The sequence below is a fragment of the Eublepharis macularius genome, chromosome 12 (genome assembly GCF_028583425.1).
Source record: "Eublepharis macularius isolate TG4126 chromosome 12, MPM_Emac_v1.0, whole genome shotgun sequence".
Taxonomy (NCBI): domain Eukaryota; kingdom Metazoa; phylum Chordata; class Lepidosauria; order Squamata; family Eublepharidae; genus Eublepharis; species Eublepharis macularius.
Window position 1 is genome coordinate 14,079,936 of NC_072801.1, and position 13,905 is coordinate 14,093,840.

Here is a 13,905-nt window from a genome sequence, read left to right on the forward strand (position 1 = left end):
CCTTTTTTCTTTTTATTGTTTTCATTTATTCTTTCCTATTAATAATTATAAACAGAAACGGAAGGGAATCATTTTAAAATACATTTTTTTTCAAAAATCCCCTCCCTCATGAACTGTTAGGGCTCAACTGCGCATGCTCACTGTTATCTCGGCGGCGAGTAAAGGGTTACGTGTCTCTAGAGGCGTGCGCGCGCCCCCTCCCCCTTCTGCCTATTGAACCCCGGGAAAAATAGGAACGGAAAGGGGGCGTGGCTCCTGTCCGCGTGTGCGTGCCACGGCGTCGCTGGCTCCTCCCACCCCCATCTCGGATTGGCTCGGCGCGCGCGTGCGCGTCCGGCTCTTTCGCTGTGCGGAGAGAGCTGGGCTGAGCGGCGCTTCCGGTGCTTGCGGGAGAAGCAGGAAGGGAAAGGGAGCGTGGGGCGGGGCGCTTGACGGTTGTCGGTTGTGGGCGGGGCAGTGGCAGTTCCCCTCCCCCCCGTTCCCGTGAGGAGGAAGCAGGCGAGCGAGGGAGGCGTTGGGCGGCGGTGTGGAGCGAGGGGTGGGGCTGTGAGGAAAGAAGGGGCGCCGCCTGAGAGCTGGGCCTTCGCTGTCTCGGCGGTGGGCTGGCAGACCTTTCCCACCCCATCCCCTGTGGGAGGCCGAGCGCTCTCCCCTCACCTGCCAGGCACTCCCGCCCACCCCTTAAGGCTTTTGAGGCGCCCCTCCCCCGGAACTTCTTCCCCTTTTTCAGGGAACCCCGTTTTTATTCCCCATTTGGCATTTTGTACACTATTTTTTGGTTGGGTGGAGAGAGAGTGCAGGTGGATTTGGAGAGAGAGGGTGTTCGCTTGTGCTGCTGAGCTTGTTCTCTGATGGGTTCCTGAAACCAAAGGCCAGCGAGGGCATTGCCGTCCTGCCCTTTCTCAGGGAGGGGAGGATCTGGGGGAGCTTTAAAAAAAAAAGATTTGCCCAAATGGGGGAAGCAGGCCCTGGTAGGAAGCTCTTTCTTTCACCATGACATGAGGTGACAGGGGGGAGGGGGGGAAGAAAAAGCCAAACACCAAGAGCCAAATAATCCTGGAAGCCTCCTGAGTAGCCATGGTAAGTTTAAAAGGGGCATGGGGGGTCTTCTGATACATGGTTTGGAGGGTGGCTGGTTTTCTTTAAGTGTACTGATCTTGATGGGTATGTTAGCCTGTTTCTAGCAGGAGAAAAAAAAGTCCAGTAGCACCTATAAGACTAGCAAAATTTGTGGTCGGGTAGGAGCTTTTGTGAGTCACAGTTCACTTCTTCAGATACAGCTAGAGGACAGATGGACTCACATTCTAGCTATATCTGAAGAAGTGAGTTGTGACGCACGAAAACTCCTACCCTACCACAGATGTTAGTCTTATAGGTGCTACTGGACTCTTGCTCTTTCCTACTGTGCTGATCTTAATAGTTTGCATTTATGTGCAGTGTGTTTTGAGCGTTCAGATGGGTGCTTTATTCATTTTCTCTAGCTGTCCATCAGTTCTGTAAGGTAGGCTGGTGGTATTAACTCCGTAACACAGATTGAGAAGAGGGAGGGCTGCCTAGTGAGCTTGTGCTCTTTGAAGCGTGAGAATTGAAGATCATGCTCTCAGCCCCCATGATGCACTTGCACAGCACAGACTCTGAGAAGCAGATGCCTTGTTGGTGGCTCCAAGGACACTTGATGAATTCAAAGCCCTACCAATAAGATGACTGGAGTGAACTTGCAGTTAAGAGCTGTGTAAAAAGAGCTGTTGCCAGAGATTGGTAACGTAACAAAGAGCCTCATATGTAGTGAGCTTTGTGGCTAAGAGTGTTCATTTTTCTTCCTGGTCTGCTGATGTCAGAGATGGCTGGCGATCCATGAAGCAGGCTGTTTCATAGAGAGCCTTAAGGGGGAGTGTTAGTACCTGCATTCAAAAGTCCAGAGAGCTACACAGCTCCTTGCTGAAGGATGGCTATGTGGCAGATTAATTAGAGGCCAGAGTTTCTTGGTTGTTTTGCACATAACAGCTTGGCTGTGTGGGCTTCAATTCAAGCAAATTTTTGGCCAGTTCATGAATATCAGCTGTTTGCAGTGACTTGGTTGTTGTGAGTGTGCTCTTCTGACTACAGTAAGTGACCCTAAAGAAAGAGAATTATGCATGTTGTCACCCCAATATGCGGGATGCAGTTTGAAGAGATCCTAATGTTTTGAATCCTTACTGAGGAGTATAGGCTTTTTGGAGACTGGCAAGTGTATAAATGACATCAGGAGCTTGCGCATGCAGCTGGATAAAAGTTTAGGCATTAATTTAATGCTTTAGAATTTTAGACAAGTGATGTGGGTAAATCTTTGGTGCTTTGTATAGGCAGGAATGCAGAATGTACCATCTGCAACCTGTCGTTTAGGTGATTGGTGGATCAGTATTCAGTTTTGAGCTACCAACTGGGAAACCATAGCCTTCCATCACACATCCTTTGTGGGCCACTTAGACAAGGGGGTGGCGGGGAGAGATAGGGTGGTCTGGTTTCTCAAGTCTGCTCCCATGAAACTTTAGGACTAGGGATGAATAGTGAATTCAGCCAGAAAAATTTAAATTGCTCTTAGAAATTTATGGACATGGGAACATTTTGCACAAGCATGTGTATGTCTGCCATTTTAATCTGATGTTGAGTCCCCACAAACAGCATCTAAAGCCTGAGATTTTTGAAGCGCACCCCCCCCCCCATTTATGTAACAGCACTGCCAAGGATGAACTTGATGATGAGGATCATTTCCATATTTGCAGTTTTCTGGGGAAGCAAGGTCATTTATATACTCGGGTATTTCAGCATATCCAGGTAATGGGCTTCTCTGGCAAGCCATTTTATTTCAGTAGGTTCCACTGCTGCCTTCCCATCCTTTTAAAGCCTATCTAGCTTGTTGAAATTTTATTTTCTGACTTGTAATGTAGTTGCAGTGCCACACTTACAAGTAAGGATTGGCAAGGTGCAATGGAGGTAGGTGCCCTGTTGCTTACAAGTTGTGCTACTACGGCATGTCCCTCTAACACGATCTGTTCTGCCCATTACTAGAGTAGCTTTCCACTTGAGATTTTTTTCTTGCCAGTGCAGTAATTTTTTTAAAAAAGTTTATTTCTGCTGGCATGCTACAGCACAAGACCACTAATATGCAGCAAAGAAATTAGGCCTACCGCTGTCTCCCTTCCTCACTGTTAATTTAAGTAGACACATTGGTTTTTCTGCTTAGCATGAATGCATGGTTGAAGTTGGTTGTCTTGGAAATGGAGTGCCCCCCCCCCTCCACTGCTGTGGCTGATCTCCTTGCCCAGCATCCTTTCCTACCGGTGCCTTGGGAGCTCTCATCAGCACCAGTGGAGTCAGTATTTGGGACTGAGGGTGTCTTCCTGTTCAGCACAAGCCAGTGGCATAGCTGAATCAATCCATTCCTTCCATATACAGAGGGGAAACCTCCATAGCCTGTCCACACCTGTAACTGCAAGGGGTTGTTAGCTGGTCAGCCAGTTCTTGCTCTTTCAATAGTTGGATCCTTAGCAGAGAGTTTGCAAGGACTGTGACCTAGATCCGTGAGCTCTTACATCTTTGACTCTTACTCCAAGATAAAGGCAACATCGATCTTAAAGTAACTTGCTACTTATTCATGTTTATAGCATCTCTTTGTGATGGTTATGTATGGTGTATCTGCATGTTAGATTCTCCCTACTCCAGTCACATACAGACCTCATGTCAGTATTGCCTTCCATTTTCCCCTTTACCATGAGGGATGGGCATTATGGGATTTTCATGGACTGTATAGCATTATATTAAGTGCCGTGTGGAAACCACAGTTAGAAATTCCATGGAACAACAAAGCCTCAGCACCACTGAATGCCCTAATATCCAGATTTCTGCATTGAAACAAAAATAATTACGTGCATAAGTAAAGAAGGGGAGGATCCTGGCTTGGGTAGTAGTAGTACATGCCTGAAGAACCTCCAGACCTTGAGAGCTGATGTGGCATAGTTTCTAGAGTGCCAAACTAGGACCTGGGATAACCGAGTTAGAAACTCTGCTCTGCCGTATAAGCTTGCCCCCTGACCTTTAGGCTGCATGCATAAAAACATGATATTCAAGTCATGAGAAGTACTGGTTCCACTTTATTCCATACTGATCGGGCCTCGTCTAGTGTATTGCCTCCCGTTCTGGGCACTGCACTTTAAGAAGGATGAAGGACAAATCATAATGGGTTTGGAGAAAGGCAATGGAGATGCTCAGGGATCTGCATGACAAATCCTTTGATGAAAATTTGGAGAAACTAGGGTTATGTAGCCTGGGGGAGGGCAAGATAAGAACGCAGTGACAAGATTGTAGTCTTCCAGTACCTGCAGAGAGCAAGCATGTGTTCTCTGCTGCTCGGGAAGTCAAGAATACAGTAGGCTTCTATGGGTTTGACAGTGGAACCAATTACTTGGGCAGGAATATCATGCAGTGTGCAAGGATTGGACTAGATGGCCCAACAAGGCCCCTTCTAGCTCTAGGATGCTGTGAAAGAACCTGTGGAGTGTGTCAGCAACACCACTGGAGCAGCCATAACTGTGTCACGAGCATCTCTGGGATTTCTCAGAACTTCAGCTGAGGCTTCTGAGTGTGAAGGTCAGGAGCGGTAAACAGGCTCCCTAGGGGGCATCATCATTCTTTGCTGTAATGGGAAATTGGGGATCATCATCCCCCATGTTTTTAAGTGATGCTTTCAGTTCACACCGTTCAGACAGGCCTGGTTGTTGCTCCCACAGAAACACACCCAAAGAATTCCATGCCAGGCAGGTCGTAGGAGATGAACTGGATGCAGAAAGGGCTCCCTTAGAATAAGAAGTCTGAAACCCACTGATGTAGACAGTTTATGTATGTGCACCTGGAGCGATGACTTCTTGTGAGGGTGGTACTGGATAAACAATGCACTTTGCAATCCAACAGTCTACACGTGTGAGATGCTTTTGGTGCTTAATAGCCATGAGGAGTTTTGTGCTGTGTCTTAAATGCTGACGGGTGGGAATGACCCTAGAGTATCGGGGGTATCCCCAGTTCAATCTATTTGCTTTCCAATTAAAGCATTTTAGGAAGCAGGCCTGGGCAAGGCCCCTGGCAGAGACCTTGAGAACTAGTGCCTTGACAGTGTACGTTAGCTTGCATCATTGATGCTTTCTGACTTGGCAGCACAGTGAGTCTGAGTTTCATAGCCTTGTAGGCCTTAGAAAGCTTACAGGGTTGGGAAAAGACAGAAGGGTTGAAGAACCTGTTGACATTTGGTAGGAGGGAGTTGTACTGCATGCTGGTCTGGCTGTTTCTGGGTAAAGGTCAAGGTAGTCCCCTGTGCAAGCACCGAGTCATTACTGACCCATGGGGGGATGTCGCATCACGACATTTTCTTGGCAGACTTTTTACGGGGTGGTTTGCCATTGCCTTCTCCAGTCATCTACACTTTACCCCCAGGAAACTGGGTACTCATTTTACCGACCTCAGAAGGATGGAAGGCTGAGTCAACCTTGAGCCAGCTACCTAAACCCTGCTTCCGCCAGGATTGAACTCAGGTCATGAGAAGAGCTTGGACTGCAGTACTGCAGCTTACCACTCTGCGCCACGGGGCTCTTTTATTTCTGGGTAATGTGTTCATATTTAGGTAGCTTTTCACTGCATCCCACTGGTCTCCAGATCAATGACTGTCTTCTTTCCGTGCTAGTACTCAAAGGTTCAGCGATAGATAAGCTTGTACCAGAGCGATGTCGTTTTCCCCTGCCAATATGTGGGCAATGCAAGTCTGGCATTTGTTTTGAACAGAAGTTCTGTATGTATTGTGCAGGACTGGTTTGATTATGACACATCTTTAGGGAAGTGGCCAGAAAATGCATTTCTTAAGAAATGTACACAGGGAGAGGTAAGCGGACAAGTATCTTAGTCTGCCCATTCAGGATGTGTGCAAAATGAGGGAGCTATTCTCCCAAATGCTAAATTCACAATGACATATCCGCTGGCATATACCGCTTCAGTCCCTGCCTTGATATTGAATGTTTCAGTACTCCTTTTCCACAAGAAATTAAATCCAACTTTGTTTGGTATTCCCTCAGTCATCTCTCCTTCCTGTCCAATGTTACTGTTGTGATTCTTATGTTGTTTGTATTTTAGCTATGGTTTTAATGATGTGTTTATTGTTGGTTTTAGTGGTTTTTAAGTTGCAAGTTTATTGTGTGTGTTTTAATTTGTTATCCCCCTTGGTGGCCCTTAAGAGGAGAGAAAGGCGGTGTATACGTTTTGTAAAACAAAATAAAATTACAATAACTGTTAGCATCTTTGAGGAGGAATGCTTCTTTTTAAAAGAGTGATTTTTCATGTTTCATGATCTTATGTATTAAAATATTTATAAACTCCACCCCCCCCCCCAAAGAAATTAGTTCAACATTCTGCATGGAAAAGCAAATGAATAAAGCCAGCCGACAAATTGCTGAAGCAAGTCCATCAGAGCTAATTTGGAAAGGTTCTTTGAAACAGGCTGTGTTGTATCTGTTTCTGAAGGTGGTCCAAGAGGGTATGCGCTGAATCCCTAGAGACAGCCTGGTCTACAACAGTGAGGAGGGGTTACAAAGAAGGCCTTGGCGTAGGCTGCCGCCGCGATTGCCCTCCCTGTGTGAGGGAGCACGGAGAAGAACGTAGTAATTGGGCAGGAGTAGAAGATCTCAGGACGTAATTCAGAGGTTTAATATTTAGATTAACGTATCTTTTTTGTTGCGATGGCAATGAGGCTTAAAGGTGATTGACTATATCTCTTCTGCCTGTTCAAACGCCTATCCTTTAGGTCCAGCTATTGAGTGTGAGTTGCAGAGCAGGGGGGCACAGCTGACATTGTGAGAAAACTGCATGGCCTTTCTCTTGCTGTAAAAGCGAATGGCAGTGATCTCTACCCTGTGACCTGCCGTTTAGTCCTAGTCCTGTATCTTGAAACTGCTGCCATATGATGCTCTAGTTCAGCAGAATTTATATGAAGCCTGGCAACTGGCTTTTCTCATGGCATGTATATAATTTTTTTTCACAGCGTAGGACTTGATTTGTGCTATTGAGGATCTTCTGATTAGTTCTTACAAAGCAACCTCTTGCACTTGTGGTAAAAAACGAAAGCTCTGACAGCCAGCATTGTGTAGTGGTTAGAAATATTGGACTAGGGTGTCGGAGACCCAGTTCAAATATATATACTTTCCTTTGGGAGCTTGGTGGGTGGTCCTGGGTCATTCACACCCTCTTGGCCTGACCCACTCAAAGAGTTGTTGTGAGGATACCGTGGAGAAGAGGAGAAGGATTGAGCTGTTTGGGGGCCTGATTGGGAGGAAAAGTTACAAGTAAATGAAATAAAAAATAAATACATTCTGCATCTCTCTAGTTCCTGTTTGCTTCACAATTTCATTACTATTGCTTGATCAGAAAATAGGACACCAATGACTCGTTCAAAGATCCCTGTCATCTTCTGACCATACCTGGTTTCCCAGGTGATAGGCTACAGTGAAGAGGAATTTATTCTTGCTAGTCATGAAGCCTTGGGGGGTGGGGGCGGCATTTGGAAAGCTGGATGCCTCTGAAAATCAAATACTGTGCTAACTGAAAATAAAATTCTGTGCGAACTGCAAAATGCAGGAGAAATTATCTCTGGAACTTGGAGGGGTTATAGCAGGGATGGATAATGCATTTGGATTAGGCTGTAAATGTTTATTTTATTCAGACTGGCTGAATTAGACTCTTAATCATGGCTTTTGTTTCTTTTTTTATACCACCGCTCTCCCTGATCAGGAACCCAGAGCAGATCCGTATATGGAACTAGAAAATACATTTGGTATTAGCTTTTGGAAGCTTTCAAACCTTTCAACAGTTTGTATAATATAATGGTGATGGGCAGCTCTGTTATATAAGAGCAGCCCTTCTGAATCAGACTAGTAGTCCATTTAATCCAACATCCTGGCACCCATAGTAGCCAAACAGAAGCTCTTGGAAAGGGACAGGGGTTTTTTTCAGCTGGAACACGGTGGAACGGAGTTCCAGAACCTCTTGAAAATGGTCACATGGCTGGTGGCCCCGCCCCCTGATCTCCAGACAGAGGGAAGTTTAGATTGCCCTCCGTGCCGGCGCAGAGGGCAATCTAAACTTCCCCCTCTCTGGAGATCAGGGGGCGGGGCCACCAGCCATGTGACCATTTTCGCCGAGGGCGATTTAAACTTTTAAAAACTCCCCCTTGTTCCAGCTGACCCAAAGTGACGTCATTGTGCGGTCCTGGGAGCGTGCGCACACCTTGCGCGTGTGCATGCGGTACCAGGGGCACCACCTCCTGCCAAGAGTTGCCCGCCAAGAAGTGCCGGCAACCCACTGAGTTCCACCACCTCTTTTCCCAGAAATAAAGCCCTGGAAAGGGACATGGAGACCGAGGTGTCCCCCCCCCACGCCCCTCGATTGTTGCACCCTGTTGGTATTCAGAGGTATTTTGCTTTGGACCATGGAAGTTCTACTTGGTCCACGTGGTCATGCTGCCGTTATGTGTACCTTTGGGGAGAGATCTCAAAGAAGGCTAAGCATACCGATGAGTCCATTTGTCGTAACTGGTGCTGGGTTATTTAAAAGGAATTAGAACCGGAAGTACAAGGTCAAATTTGTTTTTCATCTTACTAATGAATTCAGGCATGCTCCTAGCACAGAAATAAGAATTGTTTAACTTCATCCAGTGATGGTTAAGTAAGTTCTAGGCAATAATAATCGGTTTGATTTAGAACTGACATGTATTAAATCCAGAGAAAAGAGTATCCACAACACTGAAGTATTTGGGTTTGTTTAAAAACTCACCCGGCGTTGGAGAAACAATTGTAGAGGCAATTTGCTAAATGGAAGTTCAAAGCTACTCTATGTGATGTGTGTCTGTATATAGTAATGAGTGTGTGTCTAGTTTAATAAAGGCTATGAAGAGTGACACGGGCTTTTCACGATGCAGACACAATCTTTTAGCTATGGAGAAAATGCTGCTGCCATCTGGGGTGCCAAGGGAACATGGGCCCCAGTTCCCACTTACCCCTTTTGTTTATTGCACTGGCTATTCCCAGGCTAGCCCATCCCACTGGGTTTGTTGCAAGAATAAAATGGTGGGCTTAGGGGATGCGCGCCAGCCACAGCTTCTTGCAGAAGGGGTGGGGATGATCAAGTCACATCTTCTATTAGAAATAGTTGTTACTTTTGAGTTGAAGAGGTTCCCCCCCCCCCCCCGCGCTGTTGCAAAAGTTAACTGTGCATCTCCTAATAGACATGCTTATAGCGCTTACTTCCTGCGGCATTAAACACTTTGTGGGTTGCAGGGGGAGAGTTTGCTGTATTTATTTCTCAGATTTAGTTACAATCAATATTCTGCACTGGAAGTAGAACTGTTAATTGAAGGCGACCAGGTTAATTGCTTGTGTTAACAACACAGAAAATCACAACAGTCAGACCCTGAAAAACATCCACTTCCAAAGGACTTGCTTGTCTGAACAAAACCTTGCGATTGTCACTGCAGGTCCTTATGGAAAGCAGTGGTAGAAGAGAGAGAATGGACTCTGAAAAGGGGGGTGAGGGGGGAGCTGAAAGAATATTGAGGGCAAGGAGCCCCGGGAACCTGAAGGTATAAGGGGCCACACTGGTTTTGAGCTTCTTCTGTTCTGTCTAATTCATGATCCTGTGAAAGAGATGGTCTTTATGGAACGAACTTTCTATTTTAAGCCTCTGAAGAGGGTCGGGGAAGATGAAAATACAGGATTCCGTTGCTAAGTTACAAGCACTTTCTAAGCCAGTCTTAATTCAGTTCGGCTAATGAGAATTTCTGAGTTCAGCTTGCAGGGGTGAAGGTGGTGAGCCTTCCTATCCAAACCTGGAGGGTCCACTTGGGGAAACGGGGTTTAGAAATTGGGCTTCTTTGCTTTAAAACTGTGTAGTGGCTTGTTTGAGGCAGAGACTCGTCTTTAGGAAAGCTGCTGGATGTTGTATCACTTGGGAGACTGACAATATCTTCCATACTTATGGTGGCAGGTAACCCGTTTAATCCTGAAGACTACCCACAGTCTGGTGCTTCCACTGCTTTAGGCTGTCATGTTTCATCCACAGAAAGATTTGGGCCAAGCCTAGGCAGGCCCACCCTCTTTTCTGCCTTCTCGTACGCAGATCTCTTCCTGCACACGATCCTGATCTTGGTATCTTGTCTCTAGTTCGATGCCTTACCTTGGTCTTTATGAGAAATGGGGTCATGTGTACATTGGTTCAAAGCTCCATGTTCCGTGCGAAGGATGTCCAGATTCTGTCCTTAGAATACTACAGTACACTAGGTCTGCCCTGCATAATTTGGTTTGGACTAGGTGTCGTTCTGGCGTGGGTTGGCGTGAAAGAAGACCAGCAGGAGAGGTCCCTGAAAGCTCAGAAGAGGACAGAGGTCCCTGGGGGCAGTTCAGGCCGGTCTGAGCCCGCTCAAGGCTTATCAAATGCACTATTTTAACACTTTCTTGCAAACCTCTTTGGCAGGCATCAGAAGAGGCCTCCTTACGAGCTCTGGAGAGTCTAATGACCGAGTTTTTCCACAACTGCACTACAAATGAGAGAAAGCGTGAGATCGGTAAGCACCCCGACTTTCCAGCTTTTGAAGCTGAGGTCTTTGGCTAGCTGTAATAGTTGAAGGATGAGAAACAGATTTTCACTGTTTGGTGTCTGAGTTGCTGTATTGACCATTTCATATTTGATTGCATGCTTAAGCCCCTGGGATGCAACCAGAATATCCCAATCCATACTTGCTACCTTGGGGAGGGAGCGTCACACACACAGTGCCCTAATTTTTTTTTTAATGTGGCAGATGGCTCTAATTCATCAGTATGCAGTCAAGTTCTTAACTGGCAGCAACTGATGATTGTCTTGGAATGCAGACTTTGCTTCAGCCCCGCACAAAGGCCTGTAAAATTCCCCAATCCACCTTCTTAAGTAAATGCCTGAGTCCCAAGGTTGTCATCCTTCAAGCTGTACAGAAGGAACTGTTCACTCTGTGTGTACAGGGCTGACTTCTCCCCATGGAGGGCTGCCAGAGGCGCTTAGGACCTTCTTCTGTGTAATCCATTTTCAAGGCACGGGTGGAATCTACAAAACATGTACACTGATTTTCTGTGGAACTGCAAGTGTCCCTGTTCAGGAAGTTTTCCCCTTCACCTGTTGAATGTTTCCTCTTGCTTCCCTCTGGACTTTGGGAAGGGTGAACATTCCAGAATAAGCTCCCTGTTGGACTAATTCAAAAGAACATTTTTGTATGGGAAAGGGTTTTAAAAAACGGTTTTTTACTTCAATTATACCCCACTTTTTGCCGCATTAGGGATCCCAATGGCTTCTGTCATTCTCTTGTCCATTTTACCCTCACAACGACCCTGTGAGGTAGGTTGGGCTGAGTGTGTGTAACTGGCCCAAGGGCGCTCAGCAAGCGCCCATGGCAGAGCAGAGAATCGAACTCGGGTCACCCAGATCGTTGTCCGTCACTCTAGCCAGTACAACACATTGGCTCTCAGATTAATTGGATAGTCATCGTCTGCAGCGGCTGGAAGAAGACAGAGTTCTTCGCAAACAGGATCAAGAGGCTCTTGTCCAGTTCTCTGGCTCCACACTGCAGAATGTGTGGTGTAGTCCATTTAGTGTCCTCCTAGGATTGGGGGCAGCTTATCTTTTCCAGAGACGGATCTGCTGCCGTCATATTCACTGTTGCTGTCAGCCCTCCAGAACCTCCGTCTCAGTTGGCTGTTTTCATTAATTCAATACACTCAGGTCTTGAACCCACAAAGCTGTCTTCTGTTTATTCCAGGCTTTTGCCTGCTCTGCCTGGCAGAAGTTCTCTAGTGTCTTTGGCAGAGGGCTTTCCCTTCCTCTCTCCTGATATTTATTTAGATATTTATCTCCTGCTTTTCTCCCTGAAGAGGCCCTAAGCAGCTTCCAGCACCTCGATATAAATAAACAAAAACAAATGAAACAGTGTCTTGGGCAGATCAGGATTCAGTTGCTAGTTCCTCTACAGGCACTGGCTGCAAGCCACTAATTAGGAGCCAGAAGGTCAGGACCCTTTGGCTCAGGCCTGTTCCACACCCAGGCTTTATGATACCTGCAGGAAGAAGAACACAAACGTAGCCCAGCTGGAGTTCAATTGCTGCCAGCAAGCTCTTCCTCGCTCTTTTCAGCAGCTGAGAAGAGGGAAGTCACCTTACTCCAAGTCTCCTGTATTTCGTTTCGGAACGAATGCGGAATTCCTTTGTTGGCCATCTTGTCAAAGATGCTCTCTCTTGCTTAGGCTAAGTGATGCAGACAGCACGTTGCATGTTTGGAAACCGGAAGTCCTTGCTAGCAGTCTTCCTTGGGGTGTACATCCCACCCTTACTTATTACATGGATCACTCAGTAAGAAAACCTGTAGGAGGTGGGCCTGTGGCTCAGTAGTTTTGCATTTAGACGGTTCCAGGTTCAGTGTCTGGCATTGCCTGTTAAAAAGATCCAGTGGCCGGGTGATTTTATTTATTTTTTACTTTGGATTTTTATTCCGCCCTCCCCACAATGGCTCAGGGCGGATTACAACCATTTAAAAACACATTAAAGATAATTCATACAATGTAAAATCATAAAGAAGTTTTAAGATGTTCAGTATACAATAATATAATAACCAGATGGCAGCAGTCAGTAAATGCTACTTAACAAAGCAAGGTGGTGGACAATCCTAGTAGGGAGGGTTCAGATGTTATATTCTGCCTCTTTTTTTATCGGCTGATGAAGGCCAAGCCCATCCTCAACCATCTGCCTGGTGGAACTTCTCTGTCTTGCAGGCCCGGCAAAATGATAACAAATCCTGCCGGGCCCTGGTCTCAACGAACAGAGAGTTGTACCAGGCTGAAGCCAGGACCGAAAAAGCCGTGGCTCTGGTTGAGGCCAGGCAGGCCTCCCTGGGGCCAGGGACCACCAGTAATTGTTTCTCTCCTGATCGGAGCGTCCTCCGGGGCACCTATGGGGAGAGGCAGTCCCGCAAATGTGGAAGGCCTCTACCAGAACTCCTGGAGAGCTGCTGTCAGTCACAAGAAACAAGAGGGACTTTGATAGGCCACTGGGCCTGATACAGGATAAGGCAGCTTCATGTGCTTTCTAAACTGGTCTTCTGAGGTGTGAAAACATCACATACGAGTTTCACACGTTTCTGTGCTGGAGGAAACTGTAGGCTGCTTTGGGATGACATTTATGTGCCTCCTAGTAGCTTCAGAAGCACTCTAGAAGGGCAGGAAGTGTGAATTTCTGTGAACAGCTTGCATTGAAACAACGATGTATCTTCTGGGAGTTTTGCTGAAGTGATTCAGCGGCATGCTTCGATGGCAGATTTAATCAAGTCTTCACTTTTCGTTTAAAAACGAATTTCCCGTCTCATTGGGTAATTGAGTTTTTTCATTGTGTAATGGTTTGAATCAACCCGAGCTGCTTAGACACTAATGCCATGTGGTTGAGAGCATGTTAGTTGCAAAAGATCAGGAACCTGCTAAATGACCGACGATATCCCCAGATTTGTGAAAAGCCTGGTTCTGTGGACTTACTGGTGGCGGCAGCAGTGATGCCTCACCAAGGACTTTGGGTTGAGTACCTGTCATCTGTGAAAGTTAATCCTGAAAGTGCCGGAGAGCCAGTTTGGTGTAGTGGTTAAGAGCAGCAGGACTCTAATCTGGAGAACCGGGTTTGATTCCCCATTCCTCCATTTGTAGCCATCTGGGGTGACCTTGGGTCAGTCACAGCTTCTCGGAGCCCTCTCAGCCCCCCCTGCCTCACAGGGTGATTGTTGTGGGGATAATAATAGCGTACTTTGTAAACTGCTCTGAGTGGGCACTAAGCTGTC

The 13,905-nt window shown here is 46.5% G+C and overlaps 1 protein-coding gene across 1 annotated transcript in view; it reads left to right on the plus strand.

Annotated features, from left to right (window-relative positions):
- Positions 1 to 395: 395 nt before the first annotated feature.
- Positions 396 to 13,905, plus strand: part of XPO6 (exportin 6) — a 44,985-nt gene continuing 31,475 nt past the window's right edge. Inside the window, exons 1-2 of the mRNA XM_054994600.1 lie at positions 396 to 1,080; positions 10,540 to 10,630. Coding sequence (XP_054850575.1) covers positions 1,078 to 1,080; positions 10,540 to 10,630 — 94 coding nt within the window. The 5' untranslated portion in view covers positions 396 to 1,077. The remainder of the gene's footprint in view (positions 1,081 to 10,539; positions 10,631 to 13,905) is intronic.